The sequence below is a fragment of the Balaenoptera physalus genome (genome assembly GCF_965194825.1).
Source record: "Balaenoptera physalus genome assembly, chromosome: 5".
Taxonomy (NCBI): domain Eukaryota; kingdom Metazoa; phylum Chordata; class Mammalia; order Artiodactyla; family Balaenopteridae; genus Balaenoptera; species Balaenoptera physalus.
This window is the reverse complement of record NC_138884.1, coordinates 29,951,426-29,976,755: the sequence shown is the minus strand read 5'-3', so window position 1 is coordinate 29,976,755 and position 25,330 is coordinate 29,951,426. Positions and strand designations below refer to the sequence as shown.

At 39.0% G+C, this 25,330-nt stretch overlaps 1 protein-coding gene across 5 annotated transcripts in view; it reads right to left on the bottom strand.

The window, feature by feature from the left end:
• The window catches only part of GAB1 (GRB2 associated binding protein 1), a 125,021-nt gene that overhangs the window by 9,965 nt on the left and 89,726 nt on the right, over positions 1 to 25,330 (bottom strand). For 2 of the 5 annotated variants that reach the window (XM_082463366.1, XM_082463370.1), the window contains exons 3-10: positions 19,882 to 20,107; positions 19,441 to 19,521; positions 14,173 to 14,774; positions 12,868 to 12,953; positions 12,373 to 12,676; positions 4,402 to 4,491; positions 2,567 to 2,660; positions 723 to 846 (exon numbers count right to left, since the gene is read on the bottom strand). In XM_082463366.1, the coding sequence (XP_082319492.1) occupies positions 723 to 846; positions 2,567 to 2,660; positions 4,402 to 4,491; positions 12,373 to 12,676; positions 12,868 to 12,953; positions 14,173 to 14,774; positions 19,441 to 19,521; positions 19,882 to 20,107 (1,607 nt within the window). The remainder of the gene's footprint in view (positions 1 to 722; positions 847 to 2,566; positions 2,661 to 4,401; positions 4,492 to 12,372; positions 12,677 to 12,867; positions 12,954 to 14,172; positions 14,775 to 19,440; positions 19,522 to 19,881; positions 20,108 to 25,330) is intronic. The other 3 variants (XM_082463368.1, XM_082463367.1, XM_082463369.1) reach the window with 3 other exon arrangements.

Here is a 25,330-nt window from a genome sequence, read left to right as displayed (position 1 = left end):
ATAAGATTGTTTCACCCTGAGTGCGCTGACGTGGGTCTGGAGAAATGTATTATAAAATGCTTCCAGTAAAAAGTATTTTCTTGAATAGTTTCAAAAGTGAAGTACATCTTAAAAGAAATATAACTGGAAAACTTTTATGATTTTTAACTAACTTGTATCTACTTTATAGATATTAATATTACACTTTGACCCTTTATTGGTTTTAGACTTGATGATGCCGTTTTTCAAAAGCATTTTTATATGAAGTTTTTTTCTTTAATTTTTAAAATTTATTTTATTTTTTGGTTGTATTGGGTCTTCGGTGCTGTGCGCGGGCTTTCTCTAGTTGCAGGGTGAGTGGGGGCTACTCTCTGTTGTGGTGCACGGGCTTCTCATTGCGGTGGCTTCTCTTGTTGCAGAGCACGGGCTCTAGGCGCGCGAGCTTCAGTAGTTGTGGCACACGGGCTCAGCAGTTGTGGCGCACGGGCTTAGTTGCTCCGCGGCATGTGGGATCTTCCTGGACCAGGGCTCGAACCCGTGTCCCCTGCATTGGGAGGTGGATTCTTAACCACTGTGCCACCAGGGAAGCCCCCAAAAGCATTTTTAAAAAGTTGTCTTTTATCCTTTTTCCTTAAGTAAAGAAAGATGGAAGGGTAAGGTGTATGGACTGCAAGAAAGGTCTAGTGTGAATGATTCAGAAGGGCTGCTCAGGAAGAGAGACGTTAAGAGAAGATTCTACTTACCGAGTCTTCACTGGACAGGTTTGGGTTCATGGGAACGTAATTCTCTTCACTGTCATGTGAGTCGCTGCTTGAAGTCGTGCTGTGCACTGAATCCGGCCGGGGAGACATGGGAAACCTGGAGGAGCTGATTACAGAGATGACCATCGCAAACACACATCCTGACCAAGCTTCTCAATTCGCTTCGAAACTAAAAATGAGTGATAGTATACATTCTTCCAGAAACATTTATGCTTACAATCATTTATTGTACGCATTTATTATTGTACAATTGATCACACACATTCAAATGCACAACTAATATTTATAGCTATTTGTAAAGGGATATTTTCTTTTTTAAAAAATTTTTAAATTTTTTACACAATTTTGAAAGGTTACTTTCCATTTACGGTTATTACAAAATATTGGCTCTATTCCCCGTGTTGTACAATACATCCTCGAGCCTATCTTACACCCAAGATAAGCTCCCACTTATCTTGTAGTGGGAGGTAGTTTGTACCTCCCACTTCCCCACCCTATTCCCACCCCCCCACCCCGCCACTGGTAACCACTAGCTTGTTCTCTATGTCTTCAAGTCTGCTTCTGTAAAGGGATATTTCTGAGCATCAAAGTACCTTCTGCAGGATAAAGAAAATGTGGCACATATATACAATGGAATATTACTCAGCCATAAAAAGAAACGAAATTGAGTTATTTGTAGTGAGGTGGATGGACCTAGAGTCTGTCATACAGAGTGAAGTAAGTCAGAAAGAGAAAAACAAATATCGTATGCTAACACATATATATGGAAGCTAAAAAAAAAAAAAAGGTTCTGAAGAACCTAAAGGCAGGACAGGAATAAAGATGCAGACATAGAGAATGGACTTGAGGACACGGGGAGGGGGAAGGATAAGCTGGGACGAAGTGAGAGAGTGGCATGGACTTATATACACTATCAAATGTAAAACAGCTAGCTAGTGGGAAGCAGCCGCATAGCACAGGGAGATCAGCTTGGTGCTTTGTGACCACCTACAGGGGTGCAATAGGGAGGGTGGGAGGGAGACGCAAGAGGGAGGAGATAAGGGGATATATGTATATGTATAGCTGATTCACTTTGTTATAAAGCAGAATCTAACACAGCATTGTAAAGCAATTATACTCCAATAAAGATGTTAAAAAAACAACAACAACAAAGTACCTTCTTCAGAACAACAAAAAAAGTATTGCTAGTGATGTGGGGGATAAGTAGAAAGATATAGATATAAAAAGGAAGATTTAAGAATTACTATTTAAAAAAACTATATATATATATATATACACACACACACACACACACACACATATTCACACACACGTACACATTCAACACAGGTTTGTAACTACAAACATTCTTTTCATTTCCCCATATGCATTTAAATGAATCTCCATTAAATAATCCCCAGAAGAAACTACCGTATTTTCCAGAGCAGTAGTTCTCAGAAATTTCTAGCCTCATGAACCTTTCACACCCTTAAAATTTATTGAGAACCCCAAGGAACTTTGGTTAATATGGGTGCTATCTACTGATATTTACCACATTACATATAATAGAAAAAAAAATCAAAAGACAAGGGTACACAAATACATACACTATTAGCTGTCACAACGATATCGTCCAATATTATGCCACCTCTGGAAAACTCCAGTGTACACTCATGAGAGAAGGAGAGTGGAAAAGCAAATGACATCTTAGTATATTCATGAAAATAGTTTTGACTTCACAGAACCCCAAAAAGGGAGGCTCCCCAGACCATCCTTTGGGAACCACTGTTCTAGGTACTCTCCATTACAATGAACAATCAAGCTAAGTATTTTAAACAAAGACTTACTCTCGAGCAAAACTCCTAGTGATGGGAGATCTTACTGGGGCTTGTAATTCTTCCCATTCTGGCAAAGGTTTTATTTCTAAAGGTGCTGGCTTGACTGAAACAAAAGAGAAAAAAAGAGACTTTAGCATACAGAAATTTGGAAAACAAAACCAGACCCTCTTTCTACATCTCTCTTTATACGTTATAGCCAGAGTACACCTAGCACCAGCTTAGTTTCACACATGAAAAGAAGTTCACTGATGTTATGTGATTTTTCCAAGGTTACACAGCTAAAAAATTAGTGGCAAAAGCTAAATCAGATAATGTTTCCTGATTGTTGGCTGAAAGTCTAAATAAAACTCTATTATTACAACATGTTGCTTCTTAAGTAAATATTTTATGAATATAAACTTAATGAGACCAAGAAAGACTAATGTGACCCAATTCCTTCATAGTTACTTGACTTATACTTTTCATTATTTCCTTATCTTGTTTTTTCCACTAACTTTATCCTCAAACACGGAGATTTAATTTTCTATGTAAAAACAGTCCTCATCATCAACATTGAAGCATCATTTATACAACTATACATATAAAATGATGTTTAGGAAGCAATAAACACAAAACTTCGCTAAAACCAAAAACTGAAAAAAAGAATTAATAACCAAATCTTTTAAATTAATTCAGGCCCAGTCTGGAACCAAATAAAACAAAGCAATAATTATATCTTTATGCTCAAACGCTGCTCTGAGAAAAGGCCACAATTTAACAATTGCCTCAAATTTTTAGCTTAATTTAACCAACAATATCCTTTAACAAATTAAGTAAAAATAAATGCTAATGTTCTTATTAGCTTTATTTATAAGTTGTCTTTGCTTATTTACCCTATTATTGCAGTGGACAATTAATTACTCTGCCAGTATACATTCCACAGAGCTCTTCGCCCTTAAAGTAAGACTCAGTTTTCAGAAATTCATGGCATGAGCAAAAGAACGTCAACAATATTATTTGTTAATATTCATTACATTTTAGGATACGATTTAAACATATTAGGTAAATATTTTAGTTACATTTCATCCTGCCACTCTAAAGAAAAAGTCTTCATTTTTTCCAGGCATCCCTCCTCTACTCTTTCTTTGTCCATATATGTGTACATTGAATCAACCAAGTTACAATTACCTTCAAACTAAAAAATAGGTAGTCATTTTAAAGGAATATGTAGATTCTCTGGGGTTGAGGCCGAAGTATTTTTGGCAACTCAAATACAAAAAAATTCGATGAGATTTTCTGAAGGCTACACTGATTTAAGTTTGAGTTAAAATAATTTTGCTCACCTATACACTTAAAATGGACATGTACAGAATGCTGTGCTCACTTGAAAGCATTTCTTTAACTCTGATGTTTTCACTTTTTTTAAAACACAAAGGCTAATAGCTGCTTAGCTGTCAAATTCTAAGTAATGGCATAAAGTAATGAATCCATGGAAATGATTGTACATTGTCTCAGAACAGAATATATACATTATACATAAATACAGGAGACAATTGGAACTCACAAGCATCTCACAAGCTTAAAGAAAACACTCTATTGATGTCTAAAAGGTTAAAAGAATAATGCAAAAGGAAAAGACTGAATATCATATATTATCAAATATTTAACATGCTGCTGTTAATGGCATAACAAATATACGCGTTGTGTATTATGGGAAGCATTCACTTTAGAAATTACATGCTGGGAAGTTTTATTTACAACAAAATAGTATTTAAGGCTCTTCTGCTTTACTTTTAAAGGAAACAACATCACAGAATAAAGAAATTCCCAACACCCCATCCAGCATGCGGTGCTAAAGTACATACCCTTTCTTCTTGTAGCAAAGTCACCTATGGTTTGTGAATCAGTTCGCTCTAAACCATGGGGTTTGGGTCTTAAAATTTTAGGACTTTGACCTAATTGGTAAAAAGAAGATTCTCTTAATATAATGTTATTTTTTTAATTGGAAAAGCAACAGAGCCCTGAGCAGACATGTTACATCTCAAAAGCATAAACAAAAGTTTGTTTGTGGAGACTATTTCAGTCTGGCTATGCATATCATTCATGCTCAATACCATGGGAACGCGGAAGCTGCATGCAACAATGTAATAAGCAAACTGTTATAAAAGATGGAAGGGTTTTAGTGGCATAACTGCTTGGTTAGTTGTTATCTTTATTTGGAGGAAGAGAGGAAAAACATGAGTCATGTTAGTTACTCTTCTAACATGCCTTAGAAAACTGGATCCAATAAAAAATTATAAAACCTCTCAGTCAGATCGCAAGTACATCTTTTCTTTGAAGTCTGGTGTCTCATACGAAAGTACCAAGGCCTACTTTCTTAACTTGATGGAGGTGTTTTAAAAACCTTAATCTGACTACTCCTTCACCACCTGAAAGCGCCCTTCTAGAGAAGTTCTATTGATACAATGTCTGCTAATCCAAAGTCAAAACCAAGACCAGCATTTCTTTTCCCTGAACACTCAGTGGTTGCCCCCGTGACACCATTTTGCAAGGATTAGATGTCTAGATTCTGGAACTGCTGACTGTCTAGCTTTAATTTGAGAATTGGAAAGCATAAATTTAGTTGCCATCATTTTTTTTTTTTTTTCGTTTAATCTCTGTCATGTACAAGTACTGCTGAAAAGCCTTATGAAAAGTACAGGTTTAATACCCAGCAGCTGGCCTCATATACTTTTTCCCACTAGAAGCCTGGATGCCAGAGTAGCAATATCATTTCAATCAGGAATTTAAACTACTTCATTCTCAATGGCACCAAATTCTCTTTTTTCTTGGCATGCACAAAACTGAGTTGACCTCTATTAGATGGAAAATAATATTAGAGTTCGCTGATTCACCTTATTGACCAAAATCTACAAGTTCTTGAAAATGTGATTTTCTAGCTTATAAAACATGAAAATTTCCTAACTCTCTCAAGTACTCTCAAGGGTACTCCTTGGTATTCTTCACAGAAAGATACCATATTAAGTGAATTTTTTAATAGTGCATTTATAAAATTTCCATGTATTTTCTACTCCATGCAAAGCTTAAGGCTGATTTTAGGACAAACGCCTCAAGGTGAAAATGTTGCCCTGAATTGAACCTAGTCACTCATGCATTTTGGTAGCTTCATTTCTTTGTATTTTTACTGCCTGGCTCAATTTGACATTTATGTTCCAGACAGAAATGAAAGTGATACTCAAATAATGGCTCAGTATTATTTATGAGGAGAGAAAGGAAAAAAAAGTCCAAGGTGTACGTACTTCTCCTCTGCTGCCTAGAGGCAAGTACTGGAATGTTTCTCTAATTACTTAAGTGCGACAATTAAAGGGTATGAGATAAGACTAAAGCAGAGGCAGAAAAGGAACCAACTCTGGGGATACACTGATTCTCAAATTCTAAGAGTCAACAGTGTTAACTCATTTGAGCCTCAGCTTTTTTTTTTTTTTAATTATGAGCACCTTTAATTATTATTTATTGATTTATTTATTTTTTGGCTGTGTTGGGTCTTCGTTTCTGTGCCAGGGCTTCCTCTAGTTGCGGCAAGTGGGGGCCACTCTTCATCGCCGTGCACGGGCCTCTCACTATCGCGGCCTCTCTGCTTGCGGAGCACAGGCTCCAGACGCGCAGGCTCAGTAGTTGTGGCTCACGGGCCCAGTTGCTCCGCGGCATGTGGGATCTTCCCAGACCAGGACTCGAACCCGTGTCCCCTGCATTAGCAGGCAGATTCTCAACCACTGCGCCACCAGGGAAGCCCAGCCTCAGCTTTTAAATCCAAGACAGTTAACAAGGAGGCTTTAGCTAGATTAGGTTTGAACAAAGAAAGCGACATGACGCATTTCTTTAGCAAAGGGCACCCCATTGTGCGTTAACCCTCAGGGGTTAAAACAATCTCCCCCCGGGGCTGTCAATCTCTGGATCATGGGATCTGCTCCCTCATTTGGAGCACAACTTGGTAAATCTTAACCTCTGGTTCAGATCTCCCCTAAGATCCTTACTGGCATACCTACAAAGTCACCCCACATGGAGGTTCTGTAGGCTTTCACACTGCATGTTCGAAATGGAATTCATCTTCTGGGACCCACCACACCTGCTTTGTTTCCTCTGTCTGCAGTTGCCATAGCAGATCTCTTAAGAGTTACTCTAGATTCCACTTTCTCTCTGATTTCCCTGTATCAGTTTTACTTTCTATTTATAATGGCAATAGTTTGTTTTCATTTATCCAAGAAAATTAAAGAATCTGTAAGTTTTTTAGTCCTGGCTTCCTTTTTTTAATGTGCGCTGCACTTACCTGGTTTGTTTTTCTGCAATTGAACTCACACTGTATGCCTCCACTTACACTCCAAGTGGCCTCCAAACTTGTAAAAATCACTCACTCTAGGTCCCCAAGTGGAGGCAGCAATTTCGAGTCAGGACAGGGACTTTTGTTATGCCTCCCTGTCTGATCATCTCTAAAGCGAGGCGTCAAGAACCCTGGGTTTGGAACACCGGGCAAAGCACTCTTTAAAGAAGATGCTGAAAAAAAGTGTGATTTTATAACAGTTTGCATTAAAAAATACCATTTTCCCCCTATGGTATCCTTAAATCTTAGAATGAGCTTTCTAGGGGCCGACCTGATTATGTTACTTGCCTACATAAAACCCTTTAATGGTGTTCTCAGAATAAAGGCCAAACTCATTAGCATGGATTATAAAACCCCCAGGAGCTGGCACCTGCCAGGCATTTGGCATTCGTTCCTGCATTCATACTTTCCTCCCTCCCACCCAAGACTCTGAGCCAGTCCCCTCTTTTTAAAGGATCTGGGTATGCTGTTTATTCTGATAGAAGATCCTCTATCATCATTTCATTGCCACTCACCCTCTGAGACTCTCCTCAGAGGAGACAGCCTGCAGGGCCAAGAGCTAACCTCAACCACAAGCCCCCTTCTGTGCTAATTATGATAATGTGTTTACTTTTCCACTTTCCCACTAAACGGGAGCTTCTTTAGAGAAGCCACCTGTCCTTCCTTGGGTTTCGAGACCCCAGACCTATCAGAGGGTACATCCTATAACTTGGGAGGCCCTTCAATCTGTTTTGATGAACTGCGGTTCTCTTAAAGCTTAATCTGATGGTGGTGTTTAATCTGATCAATGTCTTAACTTTGTGTTTGCCTTTGAAGGAAAAAAAAGAAAATAAGAGCAACTGAATGTTGTTTCAAAAGCTGATCATACCAAATATGGTCAAGGCAGTCATACGAGGTCATGCTTCAAAGAAGCAGATGCAGTCCTTTTTGAAAAGTCCATACACAATTATTATTTTTACTAGGTACTGCTTACATAAATGCAACTCAAAGTGGAAAATTTATTTTCTCTACCATTATAGGTCTAACTTAGCCTAAATTATTCACTCATCTGAAGTTTCACAGATGATGCTACTATTTCCAGTAGGCATCTCAGAAATCAAGAAAGAAGAAAAATAATTCACAACATTATTATCCTCTAATTCCAAGGAGTAATCAAGGTAGCACACTGAAAAACTTTTACACTTGTTTGAATAGTCTCATTGTATAAAGGGGACTATAATAATGATAATTATATTGGAAGGTCAGGAATATTTAGGAAAAAAACCCGCACGTAGAGGCTGTGCTGTAAAAATGCACTCTGTACTCATTTCCTTTAAACTGTAACCACCAACCCAAAAATCTGACTTGAGAGTCAAACTTTAATACTTGTTTATTAAAATCTAGCTATATTTACTGGTATCATTTACCCATCTTCCAAACATTTATTATAGTATAAAAGTAGTTTTTCGAAAGCATGTTAATTTTTAATCACTTTCAAAAAACTTCTTTAGAAGCTCTCTTGAGCAAATATTTATAGCAAAGATACCAAAAAGATCCACCTAGAGAAGCTCCTCGATTGGTCTTCTGGATCCTTCCTATACCAAAGTGAAGATCCAGAAGGACCTGAAGATATTTTAAACAAACGAATGTACAAAAACAGAAGAAGTAACCTCGCACTGCTTTTTTAAAACCAATACAACAACTAATGGTCAGATCTACTGCAGAAAGCCATGAATGGACAAAGCCAAACAAAACAAAATATAAAGACAGTATATCTGAGCCTTGAACAGCTGCTATATCACGTTAGAAAGAGAGTGAGTGGGCCCAGTTAAGTGCACAGATGAAATCTCGTAGATTTATGTAAGAACTTACTTTAAGAGAAATCACAATATCTTATAGAAATTTCCCAAACTTTACAAAGTTGCTTCTCCATTAAAATTTAAAAGTTTCAGTTGAAGTAATCAAAACAGAATTTGTCCTGCATTTCCAATGACTCATCTGTTTTCCTAATATTTAACACAGTACATGTAAATTATGATTTTCTCCTCTGTTAATACACACAAGATATGGTTCAGAACAAATACTATTGTGACAGAAATAGTATGGGTGAAAATATAGATACCACAGTTGGGTGACTGGGTAAAGTGTCCATGAAAATACATTGAATGTAAGTGTTTAAAACATGCACGTATTTCTGCAGCTTCAATTACTCAGAAGTATTTGAAAAACTCATCCGTACTACTAACTACAGCAGCTGACATCTATAATTGGGGGTATAAACAAGACTAGAATGTCACTCATTTACTGTAGACCCTTCCCAAGAAGACGATCACAGAAATCAGTTATACTGGGTGTTGAGTTAGTTGTATTGAGTTTTGGAACTGATCAAGCCATATTTTATAGAATAAGGTTTGCTTATTATGAGGTTTAGTTAATAAGAGATACTAAAATAATAGACAGAGCCATGTATCTGATGTCACAAAATTTGAAATGAAAACAGACTCATTAGATGCTATGCACCATGAGAAGAATTTCAGGACGAAATAAGACGTCTGTTTTACGGTTTAAGTTTTTAAGGATAAACTTTGCTCCAAGATCTGAATTTGGGTTTTAAAATGTTTTTCTCGAATAGCTATAACTTTCTAAAGTGACTTGACAAAGTTTGCCTTGCAATATTAGATACTTTCTCATGCCTTCTCTTGTATCATATTTATTTTAAAAAGTAGAGTAATAATAAGAAAAGCAACCCACCCCCTTTTTTTATAACTAAGACTTTAAGTAACTTCTTTACTGTTTTGCTAAACCTATTATTCTCCTTGAATTTGTCAAAAACTATGTGGCAATTTTATTCTGGGTTCTTTCTCAGTTCATCTTGTATCTAAGCAATAATACCAAATCAGTAATCTGGCCCATGAGCTCAAGATTGTCTTTCAATAGCTCAGTTAATTTTTTAAAGACTAAACAGAATCTCCAAAAGTAACCAAGGGACCTACTTTGTTCTGTTCTACAAGTAGGGTCACCATTGGTTGGTTTAGAGGACTAGGACAGTCTCTCATGTACTAGAATATATAGTACTTTCACTATATATTTACATAGGGAGGTTTAATTACACATATGTACAATATATATGATATAGAGTACACATGCCATTTTATTATGCTGCCTGCATAAAATACTATGTACTATAATATGGGGGTACGTGAACTCTGTCAGACCTAGATGATACTAAAAGCATTTCATTATGATCCTAAAACTTTCCAACATGTAAATAGGGACCTTTTCTGACTCTGCGTTGTGCTTACCACATGAAACCATTAACTGTGAAATATACCAGGAATTTTCCAACTGTGTGACGCAGAGCCTGATGGGAGGAAGGACAGGCAGGGGGAGGAAGGACAGGCAGGGGGAGCAAAGCCGCAAGGACTCAGAGCCCCATGCCTCGCCCACAGCACACCACGTCCACATTTATGTGGGGACCTCAAGATATAAAACGGTTACGTTTGGCGTCAAAAACTAGCGATCTGCTGCCAACATGCGCTAATTACAGGAAAAGAAGGAGAGAACCAGTTTAGCATTAAAATGAGGATTTCGATGTTTCACGGACTTCCTGACACTTGTATCTTAATCCTTCCACCCTCTGTGGGCTCAATTATAAATCTATACATGTCCAAACATACTTCTGTGTGTTGTATGCAAAGAAGAAAACGACGAGGGATGTCTAAATAGATTTAGAAACAAATGAGGACCAAGAGAAACAAAAGGAAAAGTTATCACCTAAAAAGCCTGGGATGCTCACACTGTTTCTAAAATAGCCAGCCCTGATCATGGCTCTGCTGCTGGAGCCTCTGGGGTGACCGGGGGTGCGACCATCTTTCCAGCTGTCTGAGCAAAGGTGGGCCCCTTGACCCAACAGCAGCCAGCATGTGGGCTCGCCTGCAACCTACAATCTATCTTGTGGCCTGGTGTGGACAGACAAACGAGACCAATCAAAGCTTCGCTGAGCGATCTGCAGTGAGTCAATAATGAACAAGGCAATTAGCAGCAGATGTGGAAGCTGCGAGGGCCCATAAAAAGGAGCCACAGGGCGGAATCGAGGCCACGCAGGGCTATCAGAGGCCAAGGCTCTCTGACAGCAGAAAGCACGTAAAGTAGAGGATGCAGCGTAAAAGAAAACAGGAAAGAAGGAAAGAATGTGAGGGAGAGCAAAGCAGGATCAAAGAGTTTCCAGAGGACAGAAATGCAGGGAGGGCAGGACAAAGTGACAGCCTCCTAGGAGTGTCTCAGTTGCCACTAACTTTCTCTTTTCATTTACTTTCTTAAAAGCAAAACAAAACAAAACTCATTTTCTTAAGATACTCTGAGTCTCAGTCTCTGTTCCCCACACTGGGAACTTAATTAGAATGACTATTAATCATCCAAGCCCAGGTTAATGAGAAATTTACACAAACATTACATGCTTTTTGAAAACAGCTACATAGAGCACACGAGACTCTTCAAATGTGCTGAATTCCCCAGAAATTGTGCCACGCATCTCACAGCCAATACAGTAACTTACTTGGTTGTCGAGATTAAATCACACTTGCAGCCTGCGGCAACACAGCTGGCTGTCTGGGGTTTAACCACTTGAACCCAAATTTCAAAAGCTTGGGTACATATTACCAGTTTGGCTGAAAAGTTTCTTTTACACTGAGTTCTTAACCAACCATGCCACCTTAGAATTTAATGTTACTTATGAAGGCCAGTATGAAAGAACAGACTAGAAGCATTTGTTTACACCCCAGCAAAGGCAGAATCATTTTTAAAAAGTTGTTATATGCACAGAATGGAAAGAGTATACAAGCAACCTTACTGTTCTTAAAGAATCATGGCAAGTGCACTAATAATCTCAAGTCTGATTTGATATTAAATACTCCGGAGGAGAGGTTACAAAAGACCAGCCAAAGACGTTATCTAGCTTGTAAAAGTGTGTGGTATGGTCTGCAATGTTTCGTTTTGTTTTTTTTAAAATAATTAAATTAGGTGGTAGAACTTAAAAATCAAAAGAAAATACATATAAAACCCCAAAATTTTGACTTCCTTTGATAATCAGAAGATTTTCCTCTAGGGGGCCCATGTTAGTTTCACAAGTTCACAAAGGATTGTAGGCAGGCAGTAATTAGTGACTCCATTTGGATGGGCCAAGGGCATTCCAGTTTCTCCTAATTATCTCCTGTTGCTTGCCAATCCTTGTGAATAGTTTAGTTTGTAACCTCTGCTCCAGAGATAGGAGACTTAAAAATCTCACCTGGGCATCAACATATGACATAATAATTATTAATCTATAAACAGCAATACTACTTTACTTAAACAAGCTGGTAACTTAGGTAATATGAAATACTTCTGAATTTCTAGTCCCGATTCCGTTTTGGATTTAATGACAGTTAAATGCAGATCTCAATTGGCAAGCCCTGGCCCTTTTACCACGCCACGCTCTCCTTACCTTTTCTGTCTGGCTTGAGGTTCCGATCCACGGGGGGTGGTTCACAGTCTGCAACAGGAACTGGCCTTCTAGGAGGGGTCTTCGGGCTGGACCTGAAGCCCATATGAGCGGGAGGAGGCACTTGCATTCCAAATGAAGAAAAATCAAATGTCCCCGGAGTCATTGGCACATAATTTGCTTCCTGAATTGGTTCCGTGAAACTGCTGGAATGTTGTCGTGGAGGAGAGTTGGGATTCATGGGGACATAATTTTCATCCAGTTCTTCGCTTGATACACTCCCCACTGTCAATACATTTTTGATTTTCTAAAACACACATACATTTCTTTTAATAAACAAGAACTACTGTCAAACAGGAAAACACAGTTGTAAGTTATGCCTATTCATGTGGATCTGAAGGGACTTTTATTTCAGGATCTCATTTAGTCTCAGGGTCCTAAGTGCGAAGGTTTTGACAATGAAATACACTTGATGATGTCAAGGTCAATTATACTTACAAAGTGGTTGTGGAAGCCTTCGAGTGAACTAGATCTATCAGTTGGAAATGTTCGTGGAATATCATAGCAGTCTTGAGAACTAGCATCTAAAACAGAGAACAAACTATCAATATTTCTCCCCATCTTTGCCAGTTCCCAGGGTAATCAGGAATGACCTTCTCTCTCTCTCTTTTCATATATGCATGCATGCACACACACAGATTTTAAAAAGGATGCTCAAAGAATAATATACTGAATTGAAACATTAAACCACTAGAAAATGCAGACATTTATTCATATGCTAACCAGTATCAGTATTTGATTATGACAGTGAGATGGGTTATTTAAAGATGGAGAAAAGAAATACTTCTGTTTTCTCATCTTTTGTACCCTTGGGTATAACTTATATCTCACTAACTTATTATAACCACCTGAAGATACATTACAGCCATTTCTAGAAAGAAGTTAGAAATTGGTGTTGAATGGCTAAGTAAGTATTGACATAAGTACCATCCACAAGGCATCAAATCTTTAACTTCTTTAGAACAGCTGGATAACTCTACCACAAAATCCAGAAGTATCAGACGTAGTTTTTAGGGTGGGTGCCTTTTAAACTTGGGCTTTTTATTTTCAGGACTTTAGGACCCTCAGAGGCTAACCCAGACTCAATTTTTCTCCTCTCAAAGTCTATAACTTTTGGCAGGCTCTAGGAAGATGGTACAGGAATCAGTGAAGTGGCTAAGGGGTAAGGGGAGAGAAGATTCAGAGCTTTAAAAATAAATAAAACCAAACAAACAAAAAGCAGAATGACCTGATTGCAACTGAATATCACCTGGTAGACATAACGTAAAAACTGTTGATCTGGGAAGGAAGGAAACAGAGCCCAACAGATGTGACACAGAAGCGGCCGTAATAGGACACAAATACGGGAAAGGGTATGACTGGGAAAGGCTTTGTGGCTGGTCCATTTCCTGTGCCTCTGCCCCATCGGGTCTGCTCACCCAGGATGTAGAGCAAGTGAGAGAGAGCGGCGCACACTCCCTGAGGCAGGGAAGTATTACTAAGGCCATACTTCTTAGGGATGAAAAACTCCTCGTCTTTCTCCCTTCCACCACAACATGTACACAGGCACACGCTGCCTGCACAAACACACTTCCTGGGATCTAATGAGGCTCTGACAGCTTCGCTACCTGAGTGGGTAACTGCAGCGCTGAAGAAAAAAGGGACTGCCGTTTAATGTCACACTAAGCGTCCAAGAACAAATACTCAGAAAAAGAGATTTTCTATCATTAACCTCTAAGCCAGGAAAAGCCAACTGGAGCTGACCTTTTCGCAATTTGTTCAAATCCACAGTGGAAATGGTATTACTACGGGACGGTGGCACCCCTGCTGTCGGGATACAGTAACTACTGTCAGTGTCAGAGGCTGTGCGTGTGATGCTACACGTGTCCACAGGAGATCGGTCATGAGCCGGATGCGGTTTCGGTGGCCGAGGTGGAGGAATATCTGGAATAGTGTCTAGCTTTGACGTCTGCCCCAAGGTTCCTTCTGGAAATGTTCGTGGAATCTGATAAGTATTACCAGGTGTTGGAGGAATGTCATAACTAATAGATACATGCCTCATCTGAGGCTCTACACTCGAGGTCCCGGATGGGGTATTAAAAACATAGAGCTCTCCGTCAGCTTCGGTACTTGAAGGAGACACCTTTGGTAAGACGTCGTGGGAGTGACTTCTGGGCAGGTTATAAAGGCTGGAGTCTACGGAAACGGATGCAGCCCGAGACGGTGGAGAGTCATACATCATCTGCTGCTGGAAAAAGCCATTCACTCCATGTTTGCTCTGGGAGGAAGCAGGATTTTTATGAGCAGGGACGTTATCATTGCAGTCTGTCTCCGAAGGGGTGGATTTCGCAGAATCAGCGTGCGTTCTAAATAAGAATTGTTAATGACAGAAAACACGGTGAAGACCGAAGACTACATTTTAATAAATGTATTTCTAACTTAGCAATCAAACTCCATGGCTTTTTTCATTCAAGTTTTTGGTGTGTGTGACCCATCTGATTGAAAGCACGAATGTTCCTGAGTTTTTATGATTATACACCAGATAACAAAACCGCCACCACAAAACCAAAAGCATTCTCCCTAATCTCGTTCTGTACCTGTCCACACCCCCCACCTCCACCTAGTATATCCACACATAAAACCACAATCCCTGAAGCACTGGAATTAGAAAGGTACAAAACTTGGAGGAAGGTAAATAATTAAGGCACAAGACACCAGGAAAAGCACTTCCTCTGAAAAGCATGCAAAAACCTCGTGCCAACAGTTTATCAAGGTGATCCACTGCTCTTTAGCCCACCTGTGGCAACTCTGTTGTTCTGTAAAATGAAAAGTCTAATGATTACCTGGTATTGAATACATTCAATGTGTCATACAAGGAGGTGGCAACTTGATAGGTTTTGTGTATCTTCCTTTCTATTTATTTTCTTTAACAAATATTTAGCCAATACTATGAAAAGAATCAAAATACAAGGCAAGGAGTTAGCCAACTCCGAACAATAATTCACCTTGAGAAATCTCATTAGAGTGTATTTTATGCTTTGGGTACATTTTTGGTCTCTGTATTTTGTGGTATCACGAAATTTGGGAATAAGTCAAAATGAAGCTACCAATACCAGAACGCTTGTCCTTCCTTAATGCTAAACAAGATACCTTAACTACCTATGTGTGTTGTCCAAAGTCCTGTAGGAATTTAAACTCAATATTTAAAAAAAATAACTTGTGATAGTTTTTTTTTAAAGGGCATATCTCCCTGATTTCTTGGTAACATCTGGCGCTGTGTATTGCATTTATTCACTGAAACTCTCCCCCACTACTATCAGAGGACCTTTATTGCAATATCCTGACTTTCCTTCTTCCTCACTGATTATGCCCTTGTTTCACTGACTGCCTCTTTCTTCCTGTCTCTCCAACCTGGAAATGGCCATCAGAAATCAGTCCTGTAAGTCTTTATAGCACACACCATTAAAAAATCCTCCTTTCCCGTAACTTCCCCTTCTACTGAATGCTGACAACTGCCATCTTCTCACCAAACTCTGAGTCCTGTATTTACAAATGGTTCAAACGTATTGCTACTTGGTTATCCCAGTGTTCCCTTGCTCATGTGTACCAAACTAAACTCAACTTACTTCTCAAATTGGTGGTCCTTTCTGACTTGCCATGAAAAGAAATGTCTTTATATCCCAGATTCTCTAAACTCAAAATCCAATCAACTTTGATTCATTCTCTTTGATCACCACCATCACTTGGGCACAAAGTCGTTCTTTCTAGCCAAGCGCCTATTCCCCCACTCTGTTCCCACTGTCACCACCCCAAGTTCAGGTCCGTATCTCTGCTGAGATCTACACCACGGACCCCTCCCTCAGCAAACTTCTTTCCTCTAGCTTCTGCCTCTTCCAACCTATCGTACCATCGATAGGACCAGGACCGCTAGAAGATCAATATTTCCAAAACATGGTTCTCAGGTCACTCACCTATTCAGAGAAAATCCCTTTAAGCGTTCCTACAGGCTGTAGGAACTACAAAAAGCCCACAAACAACTCCACTTGGCACTGAGGCTACTCCTCCTATGAGGTATCTCACCCTCTCTCTCAAAAACACTTGCACTGACCTTTCTAGGAATTTCTAACACATATTCTAAAATTTATACCTGATTTAATTCAAACGTGAAGTTAAGAAGAAGCTAGAAGTACAATGAGTACTAAGTTCCCTGTCTTTGACTAGCTTAGAGTTTAGTGGAGAATACATAAAGTTATCAAGCTATTTCCAATTCTGTGATACTGGGCTGGCCAAAAGGTTCGTTCCGCTTTTTCCGTAAGATGGCTCTAGTAGCACTTAGTTGTCTTTAACTTCATTTGAAACAGTTTTGCTAGACTGTATGTGACAGCTGTCATATCAGCGTGCATTTAAAAAAAGATTTATCAAAATTGGTGAATTTTTGTATAGCCATTTTAATATTGAAAATGGAAGGAAAAAGCAACATTTTCAGCATATTATGTTTTATTATTTCAAGAAAGGTAAAAATGCAACTGAAACGCAAAGAAGGATTTGTGTAGTGTATGGAGAAGGTGCTATGACAGATCGAACGTGTCAAAAGTGGTTTGCGAAGTTTTGTGCTAGAGATTTCTCACTGGACGATGCTCCACGGTCGGGTAGACCAGTTGAAGTTGACAGCGATCAAATCGAGACATTAACTGAGAACAATCAGCGTTATACCACGTGGGAGATAGCTGACGTACCCAAAACATCCAAATCAAGCGTTGAAAATCATTTGTGCCAGCTTGGTTATGTTTTAATCGCTTTGAGGTTTGGATTCCACATAAATTAAGTGTAGAAAACCTTCTTGAGAACTGCGTATTTCCATATGCAGTTCTCTACTTAAACATAATGAATATGTTCCGTTTTTAAAACAAATTGTGACGGGTGATGAAAAGTGGATACTGTACAATAATGTGAAATGGAAGACAGCATGGGGCAAGCGAAATGAACCACCACCAAGCACACCAAAGGCCAGTATTCATGCAAAGAAGGTGATGTTGTGTATATGGTGGGATTGGAAGGGAGTCCTCTGTTATGAGCTCCTTCCGGAAAACCACACGATTAATTCCAACAAGTACTGCTCCCAATTAGACCAACTGAAAGCAGCACTTGAGGAAAAGCGTCCAGAATTAGACAACAGAAAACGCATAATCTTCCATCAGGATAATGCAAGACTGCATGTTTCTTTGATGACCAGGCAAAAACTGTTACAGCTTGGCTGGGAAGTTCTGACTCATCCGCCGTATTCACCAGACACTGCACCTTCGGATTTCCATTTATTTCGGTCTTTACAAAATTCTCTTAATGGAAGAAATTTCAATTCCCTGGAAGACTGTAAAAGGCACCTGGAATAGTTCTTTGCTCAAAAAGATAAAAAGTTTTGGGAAGATGGAATTATGAAGTTGCCTGAAAAATGGCAGAAGATAGTGGAACAAAAGGGTGAATATATTGTTCAATAAAGCTCTTGGTAAAAATGAAAAATGTGTCTTTTAGTTTTACTTAAAAAACCGAAGGCACTTTTTGGCCAACCCAATAAAACAGAGACATGGGGGTACAACCGGGATTCTCTGAAAACCCAGAGAGGCATTTAACACAGCCTGGGAGTTTAGTGGAATGCCTCCTTGGAGGAGATGTCTGAGCTGAGGACCGCAGGATGAACGGGCGTTTGCAAGGCAATGCTCACATCTTGCCTTCATCTATAAGCACTTCACGCTTGCATGTTTTGATTCCTTCACAAGCTTTACTTTTAAACTCTGAAGGTGACTGAATCTAAGGGGGCTGTATCTTACGTAATTAGTTTGTACCTTCATAGCACCTAGCGAAACAGTGGGCCCTCAGTGGGTACTTCACGAATATTTGCTATTTAACTGTCACTTTTGCAAAATACAGATACAAAATATATCTGAGTAATGATTTTGAGCATAATTTCTACTACAGTAGGAAAGCTATGATACCAATGAGATCAATGAAAGACACTATATAAAAAGAAAATGTACTGAGAACTGTCACTTAGCTGTTGGCTTTTGAAAAGCTGAGATGGAAAAATAATTGTGGAGCTCCCTAAAATAAAATCTTAGTTATTAGTAGCATATGCAACAACGTTGCGAGTGTATAATTTTAAATTCTCACAGCAAACAAGCAAAAATCAAGTTAGAATTTGATATTAACTAGTGTTGATTTATAATTTTTCCTTCTTTTTTTTTTTTTTTTTTTACGTTTACAGGTAAAATCCCATTACAACAAATATATAGAAACTCATCTTTGGAAGGTTTGTGAGCTATTTCCACTATCTCAGGGAATGGTTCACAGAAACTAATTTGTGGATCTTAACAAATTCTATATAAAAATTTTTGAACAAGGGTTTTGTATGATCCTTTAGCCCAGTAACAGTCACTTTCAACATGAAAAAAAACTTTTTTTTATAAAAATAATGCTTGAATCTAATATCCCTATTTAAAAAAGAACTTTTATATTTCAATGCAATTCACCTCCCTCCTTGATATTGCAAATTAAGATAATAAATATACCCCATATCACCAGTTGTCACATAGCTATTAATGGTATGACAGGCCTTGTGATCATCAATTTCTGGCTCAGTTCTCACCGTTACCTCCAGTCTTCCAATTATTCAACATCAAATGAGAAGAACAATTAAATTAAAATATCTTATAGCTTAGAAGAAAAGAGGGGTATGGGAGCAGAGATCAAGATGACAGGGAAACCAAGGATTCGGCAAACTTTTATGATATCTTTGGTCAAGTACTGAAATCCACAGACTTCATTCTACTCAAAAATCTGCAAAGTCAAGGCATGTGGTAAGCTCTGCTTCATCGCTAGGTGTGAAGATTTGAAAGTTTCAAAGTTTTTAGCAATATATTTGATTTCACCAAATTTCACGAACATCTGATTTGTTTATTCCATAGGATTTGCTATATTGGGATTTTACCTGTACGATTAATTTCTCACACAGATCCAAAGCAACCACAACACACTCACTGCAATGGAATCGTTTTGCTTTCAAAATCTTCTAGCAGTAGGTATTCCTCTCCTTCTTCAGAAACAAAAGATGACCCTTGGCTGGTTTACAATCACACAAGAAATGGAGCAAGATCACCATTTATAAATCAGTGAAATCTGTTAAGCAAAGTTAACACTGTGAATCTGTAACAAGGACTAAGACACAGGAGACAGATTTCCAAAAGAGCCATGAAGGCGCACGTGTTCTTTGCCAAAAATGATAGACAGTGTGCTTCTCCAATAAAATCTCCTGAATATCAGAAATCATTCGTGGAGGAACATCAACCTGAATTATAAGCCTAAAAGATGCGCTTCTATATATAGGTGGTTACTTTTAAGCCTTCAAATCAGGGTTACAAAAGTTTAAAGGTAAGAATGCCTAAGGGTATGCACGTGCACGCACAGGCGCAGGTGGTTTACCTGGTGGGTTCAGGCTTCTTGCTTTGACAGTTGATTAGCAAGAGGTAGTCCTGAGGATCCTCCTGGATGCCAAGGGTTTCCAGGTGTGGTGGAAGGCTAATTAGCTGATACGGAGGAGGTGGAGCAGCCGAGGAGGCATCCACCTGGGTGGACGGTGGTGCTGTATTTATCGCCAGCGGTAAATCAGCTGGTGCTGGTAAGGAGCTGCCAGGTGGCTTCACGGGATCTGCAACACCCAAGTGTGACCATCACTGTCCATCCCATTTTTTTTTTAAACATCTTCATTGGAGTGTAATTGCTTTACAATGTGGTGTTAGTTTCTGCTGTATCACAAGGTGAATCAGCTATACGTATACATATATCCCCGTATCTCCTCCCTCTTGCGTCTCCCTCCCACCCTCCCTATCCCACAGATCGCTAGTGGGAAGCAGCCGCAGAGCACAGGGAGATCAGCTCGGTGCTTTGTGACCAGCTACTGGAAAGTTTGGAGATAAATCGTTTAAACACATGGAGACAGGATAAACCAGGACAATATCAGTTAAAATACGTACTACCTAAATGGCAACGCTGACACAGAAAATTATTGGTTCTCGTTAAAGAGATCTGAAGGGTAGGGTTCTTTCTTCCAGGGGCTCTAAAAAAGCCATGGTTGGGAATTCCCTGGCAGTCCACTGGTTAGGACTTGGAGCTTTCACTGCTGGGGCCCAGGTCCGATCCCTGGTGGGGGAACTAAGATCCCTCAAGCTTCAGGGTGTGCCAAAAAAAAAAAAAAAAAAAAAGCCTTGGTTAACGTTGCCTTGAACACTCTTTGGTTTTGAGGTTACTGGGAATGGAGATGTTAGCACAAGTAGCAGCAGACTTTTTTTCCATGATAATAAAGCACTTTCTAAGCCAAGCCAACCTCCCAAGGAGACCCATTTTATTATGTGGTATCTACAGGCCCATGGTGCTGTGTGTACCAGGGCCAGCTCTTTACCCCATGTTTATCTTGCTGTTCATTCTTTTCTTTCTACTTCTTAGCCACCGACTAGGGAGAAATATGTCTAACTCCAGGATTCACATTTAAGGAAAGAGCTTTTCTTTAAGGCATCACCTCTTCCCTCGGCTCATAGCCTCATTTGCCATTATCGGATTTCTGTAGTATTTTCATGCAAAAGGTAAAGAAGGCAGCAGGTAAAGAAGTAATTTATTAAGCACTTAACTACATTCTGAGAAGACATATGAAAATAGCTAAATTGTGTAGAATGAAGTAATTTGAAAACAAGTTGAAAGCCTAGAAATAAAATCTCACTGACACAACCAAGGAAAATTTTGAGGTCCCAGAAGAAAAATTCTGTTAGTCTGGTTACGAATTCGGGGCTATAAATCCAGAAAAAAAAGGTAAATGCTCATATTCGAATAAACAAACCTGTTTATTGTCTGTTTATATTAGAACAGAAAAGGCTGGGTTGAAACTGAGATTTTTCACAACAAAACAGTACCTAACGATGCTAAAAAGTGGTAAGAAGACTTGATATGTTCTATAGAATAGAATAACAGGCAGGTCATTTGGCCTGTCAATTCCCCAGGGAAGAGCGAAATGTCTGCTCTCTCTTCTCTAGATTCTACAGAATAAGTCCATGTGCTTTTGATGAGGTCTTTACGTATTCAACATTAACATCCACATACGCACTACAGCCAAGTTTATGTAGCTCATTTCAAAACTCTTCCTCCTAGGCAGAGAAGCTCATATCCTAATGGTAAAGCTTGAATGATAACACGTGAATATGGCTATCTTTAATTAGTTTATCTTTAATTGTGGGTCCCCAAAGCAAACAAAAATGCTCAGAACTCCTGGGGCAGATGCTCGAAAACACTCCATTCACCCAACAGAAACTCACTTAGCACTTTCTCTATACCAGGTTGGAAGAGGTGAAAGCAATCCCCAATCTGCAAGACCCCTTCACCTGCACGTGCAGTTTGGAATTTGCTCTTCCAGAAATCTGTGAGCCCTGCTAGATGCTAACCGAGTATGAAAATTTCTTTCTGTTGGAGACTTTGGCCTGAGTTAAGGAGAAGTTGAGCTAATTTCTAATGTTCTATCTTTGTTATGCTGCACGCAATGTCAAGTCTTCACACAAGCTCATCTAACAAAAGCTAACACTTTATGACAGAAATTAATTAATTCATTCTTTCTTATTTATGAAAGGCCAGAACAGACGATGGTGAGAAAAGAAAAAATTAATTTTTCGACATTTATACAAGATAATGGCATAATTTCGCAGGAACTCATAAATACCTCATCCTGTCTAATTGATGCTGGTTATAAATAGTGTTTATAACATACCCTATGAAATGTTTTACTGTTTTGATTTTGAAACAAATATAAACAGATTTATCTAAGGGGATGTGAAATGCCATAGATTAATCAGTGACTCAGAATAAATCCTTGTGGAGTGTTAAACTTTAGAGAACTATGAAAAATATTTACCCTTTAAAGACCTTAAGAAAAATACATACAACATTGAGGAGAAAAAAAAAGCAGAGGAATCACAAAGTAGTTGCTGTATTCTATGTAGCCTACAGAGTGTATTCACAAGTATATTTTATATACTTCTTTCTTCTACCACAGAGATATGGTAAAATTGTATAATCCAGTTCAATGTTTAGCTCTGACCAAACAAAATCAAACTAAACACTGGAAAAACTTTACTGTATAAAATAGTATGAATTCTAGTTTTCCACTGTAATTCCTAAAATAACTTTTCCAGGCAGGTTTTTTTTTTTTTTTTCAAGTTGTTGTTTTTATAGATACACTTTTGCTTTAGTATTTTTTCTAAACTGGATGGCTATATATTAAACGAACTGAGTGATTCATCTTAAATGGGAAAAAAGTCACCCAGCCAAGCAATCACTTTTGTTTGGCCTTGTTTTATTAACACAATGGGACTATCTCATTTTTTTTTTTTTTTTGACTATCTCATTTTTAACCTTCCATTTCTGCCACCTGTGAATGATGCAAGTGTTTTACTCTTTTATAGCTGCAAAAGCCTCTCCATTTTCTGACAAAAGGACTGGGATTCAAAGGTTCCTTTTTTAACAAAAAAATCTTGTTCACAATATGGGAAGACTTATGTATACTTCTCAGAGGCAAGAACTAGAGAGTAGTTCACTCTTCACTTCATTATGTTCACTAGCAAGCTCATGGAAGAAAAGACCTTCAAATAGCCGTGAACAGCAAGCCCAACCGTTCCAAACAACATGGCACACAAAGGACTTTAAAAGGGAAGGGGACACTGCTTTACCACCCTGGGCTCAGATAATGCACCATCTTCAAAGTTTGAGCGTTTGGGATGATTTTACTCATGGTAATTTGACTATATCCTCAACTCTGTGATTTTAATGCCAGCATGGCATGGTATCTAAATAGTCTTCAACATAAAACTTCTAGCCAAAGTTAACCAACTGGTCTGAAAGAAGAAACTTCTCTTCAACCTTAGAGAGACATGGGATTAGCCCCCATTCTACCCTACAAGTAGTTGAGCAGACCATATTTATTGCTTTCTGCCTCACTTGGGTTTCTGACTTACTGCTCTTTCTAAGTAATGCTGGTATCAAGTTTCTGAGAACCAAACATCAGCATAGGGTGTGCTTCTGTGTGTAAAATTATTTCCTGCCTCTTAATTCAGAAGGCATGAAGATGATAATCAGCATCCACTAAAGGCCTAATAAGCTGCTGCAGCAAACTCTTAATTTTACTTAGAAAGCTAATAAGTACTGCAAAGGAAAGCCTTAACGAGTTTTCAGTGAAGAGGAGTAGATTGTTCTGTGAGGGGAGCCACAAATAATAGATTGGTTCACACGATCCCTACCTTAATGCACAGCTTTATCCCATTTGGAAGCATAACGCTCTGGAGTTAGTGTCCCTCATACAAGCTGGGGTGCCCAGCCAATGCCTTGAAATATTCAAAATAATATTTTTTAAATCAAATGGTACACGTGCTTAAGCCCAGGGAAGCAATCTTACTCTTTATTATGGGTAAGGTAGACTATTTCAAAGTTGATGTGCTAAGATCCTCTGATTTTGAAACTACTGACATACCCTTCCTGAGCATGTGGTAATAAAACTGGGGTGTTGCTCACTTCCTGTCAGGAGACCAGATGAGATCCTTTCCTCCCAAGATGGGCTACATTTGTTGACAGAACATTTGTTTGTTGCTATTGCAAAAGTTTTCCCTTTATGTTCACAATTAAAGGTAAATAGGTCAAGGTCGCTCTGTATCTACTGATTCCTGATTTACCAGGTCTGTTGTAAATTTTTTATTTTTTTCTGTAAAGAGAAGCATTTCAAATAGATTTATGTGATTTATATCTAACTAACCTAGCAAATAAGAGTCCACAAAGAGTATGCATTACTATTAATGCTAAAATGGCCGTCTTCTACTTCCCCAGCGGTCCAGTGGCTAAAACTCCGCCTTTGGGACTTCCCTGCTGGTGCAGTGGTTAAGAATCCACCTGCCAATGCAGGGGACACGGGTTCAATCCCCGGTCCGGGAAGATCTCACATGCCGCGGAGCAACTAAGCCCATGTGCCACAACTACTGAGCCTGTGCTCTAGAGCCCGCGAGCCACAACTGCTGAAGCTCGTGCATTCTAGGGCCCACGTGCCTCCACTACTGAGCCTGTGTGCTGCAACTACTAAAGCCTGCGTGCCTAAAGCCCGAGCTCCGCAACAAGAGAAGCCTGCACACCACGAGGAAGAGTAGCCCCCGCTCGCCACAGCTAGAGAAAGCCGGCGCGCAGCAACGAAGACCCAACACAGCCAAAAAAAAAAAAAAATTAAGTTAAAAAAAAAACAAAACTCAGCCTTCCAATGCAGGGGTGCCAGTTCAATTCCTGGTCAGGGAACTAAGATCCCACATGCTGGCACAGTGTGGCCAAAAAAAATAAAAAATAAAATAAAGTAAAAAGAGCAGTTAAAAAAAAATTGCCACCTTCTCACTTCCGAACATACCCTTCTTTATGGAAGAACATTTTATAAGGGTAAATTTATCAAATGGATACAAGCAAGAAACAGCGGTAGTCACAATTTTCACTGAAGCAACCTGAAATGTCTTCAAATTATTTAATCACAAATCGAAGACCTTTCATCAGAGTCCAATCTTCTTATTTGTCATGACCATCTATCTCCTTAATAGAGTGTGAAAACATTCTTGGAGACTTTTAAAACAAACCCTTAGTGCTGACAAATGATTTAATTTTCATCCAGAGGTGTCATGGTATCTTCGCATCAGAATCACTTGTTGGGTATTTGAGAAATCTAGGTGCCTGGGCCTCACCTCAGGAGACTCAATGAATCAAGATCTCAGGGGCAGTAGCTTGAAAATGTGTGATAAAACAAAAGAAGACAAAACAGAACAGACAGACTCTGGTTGGATTGGTCCTCAGGAAAATGCAAAGTAAGACCACA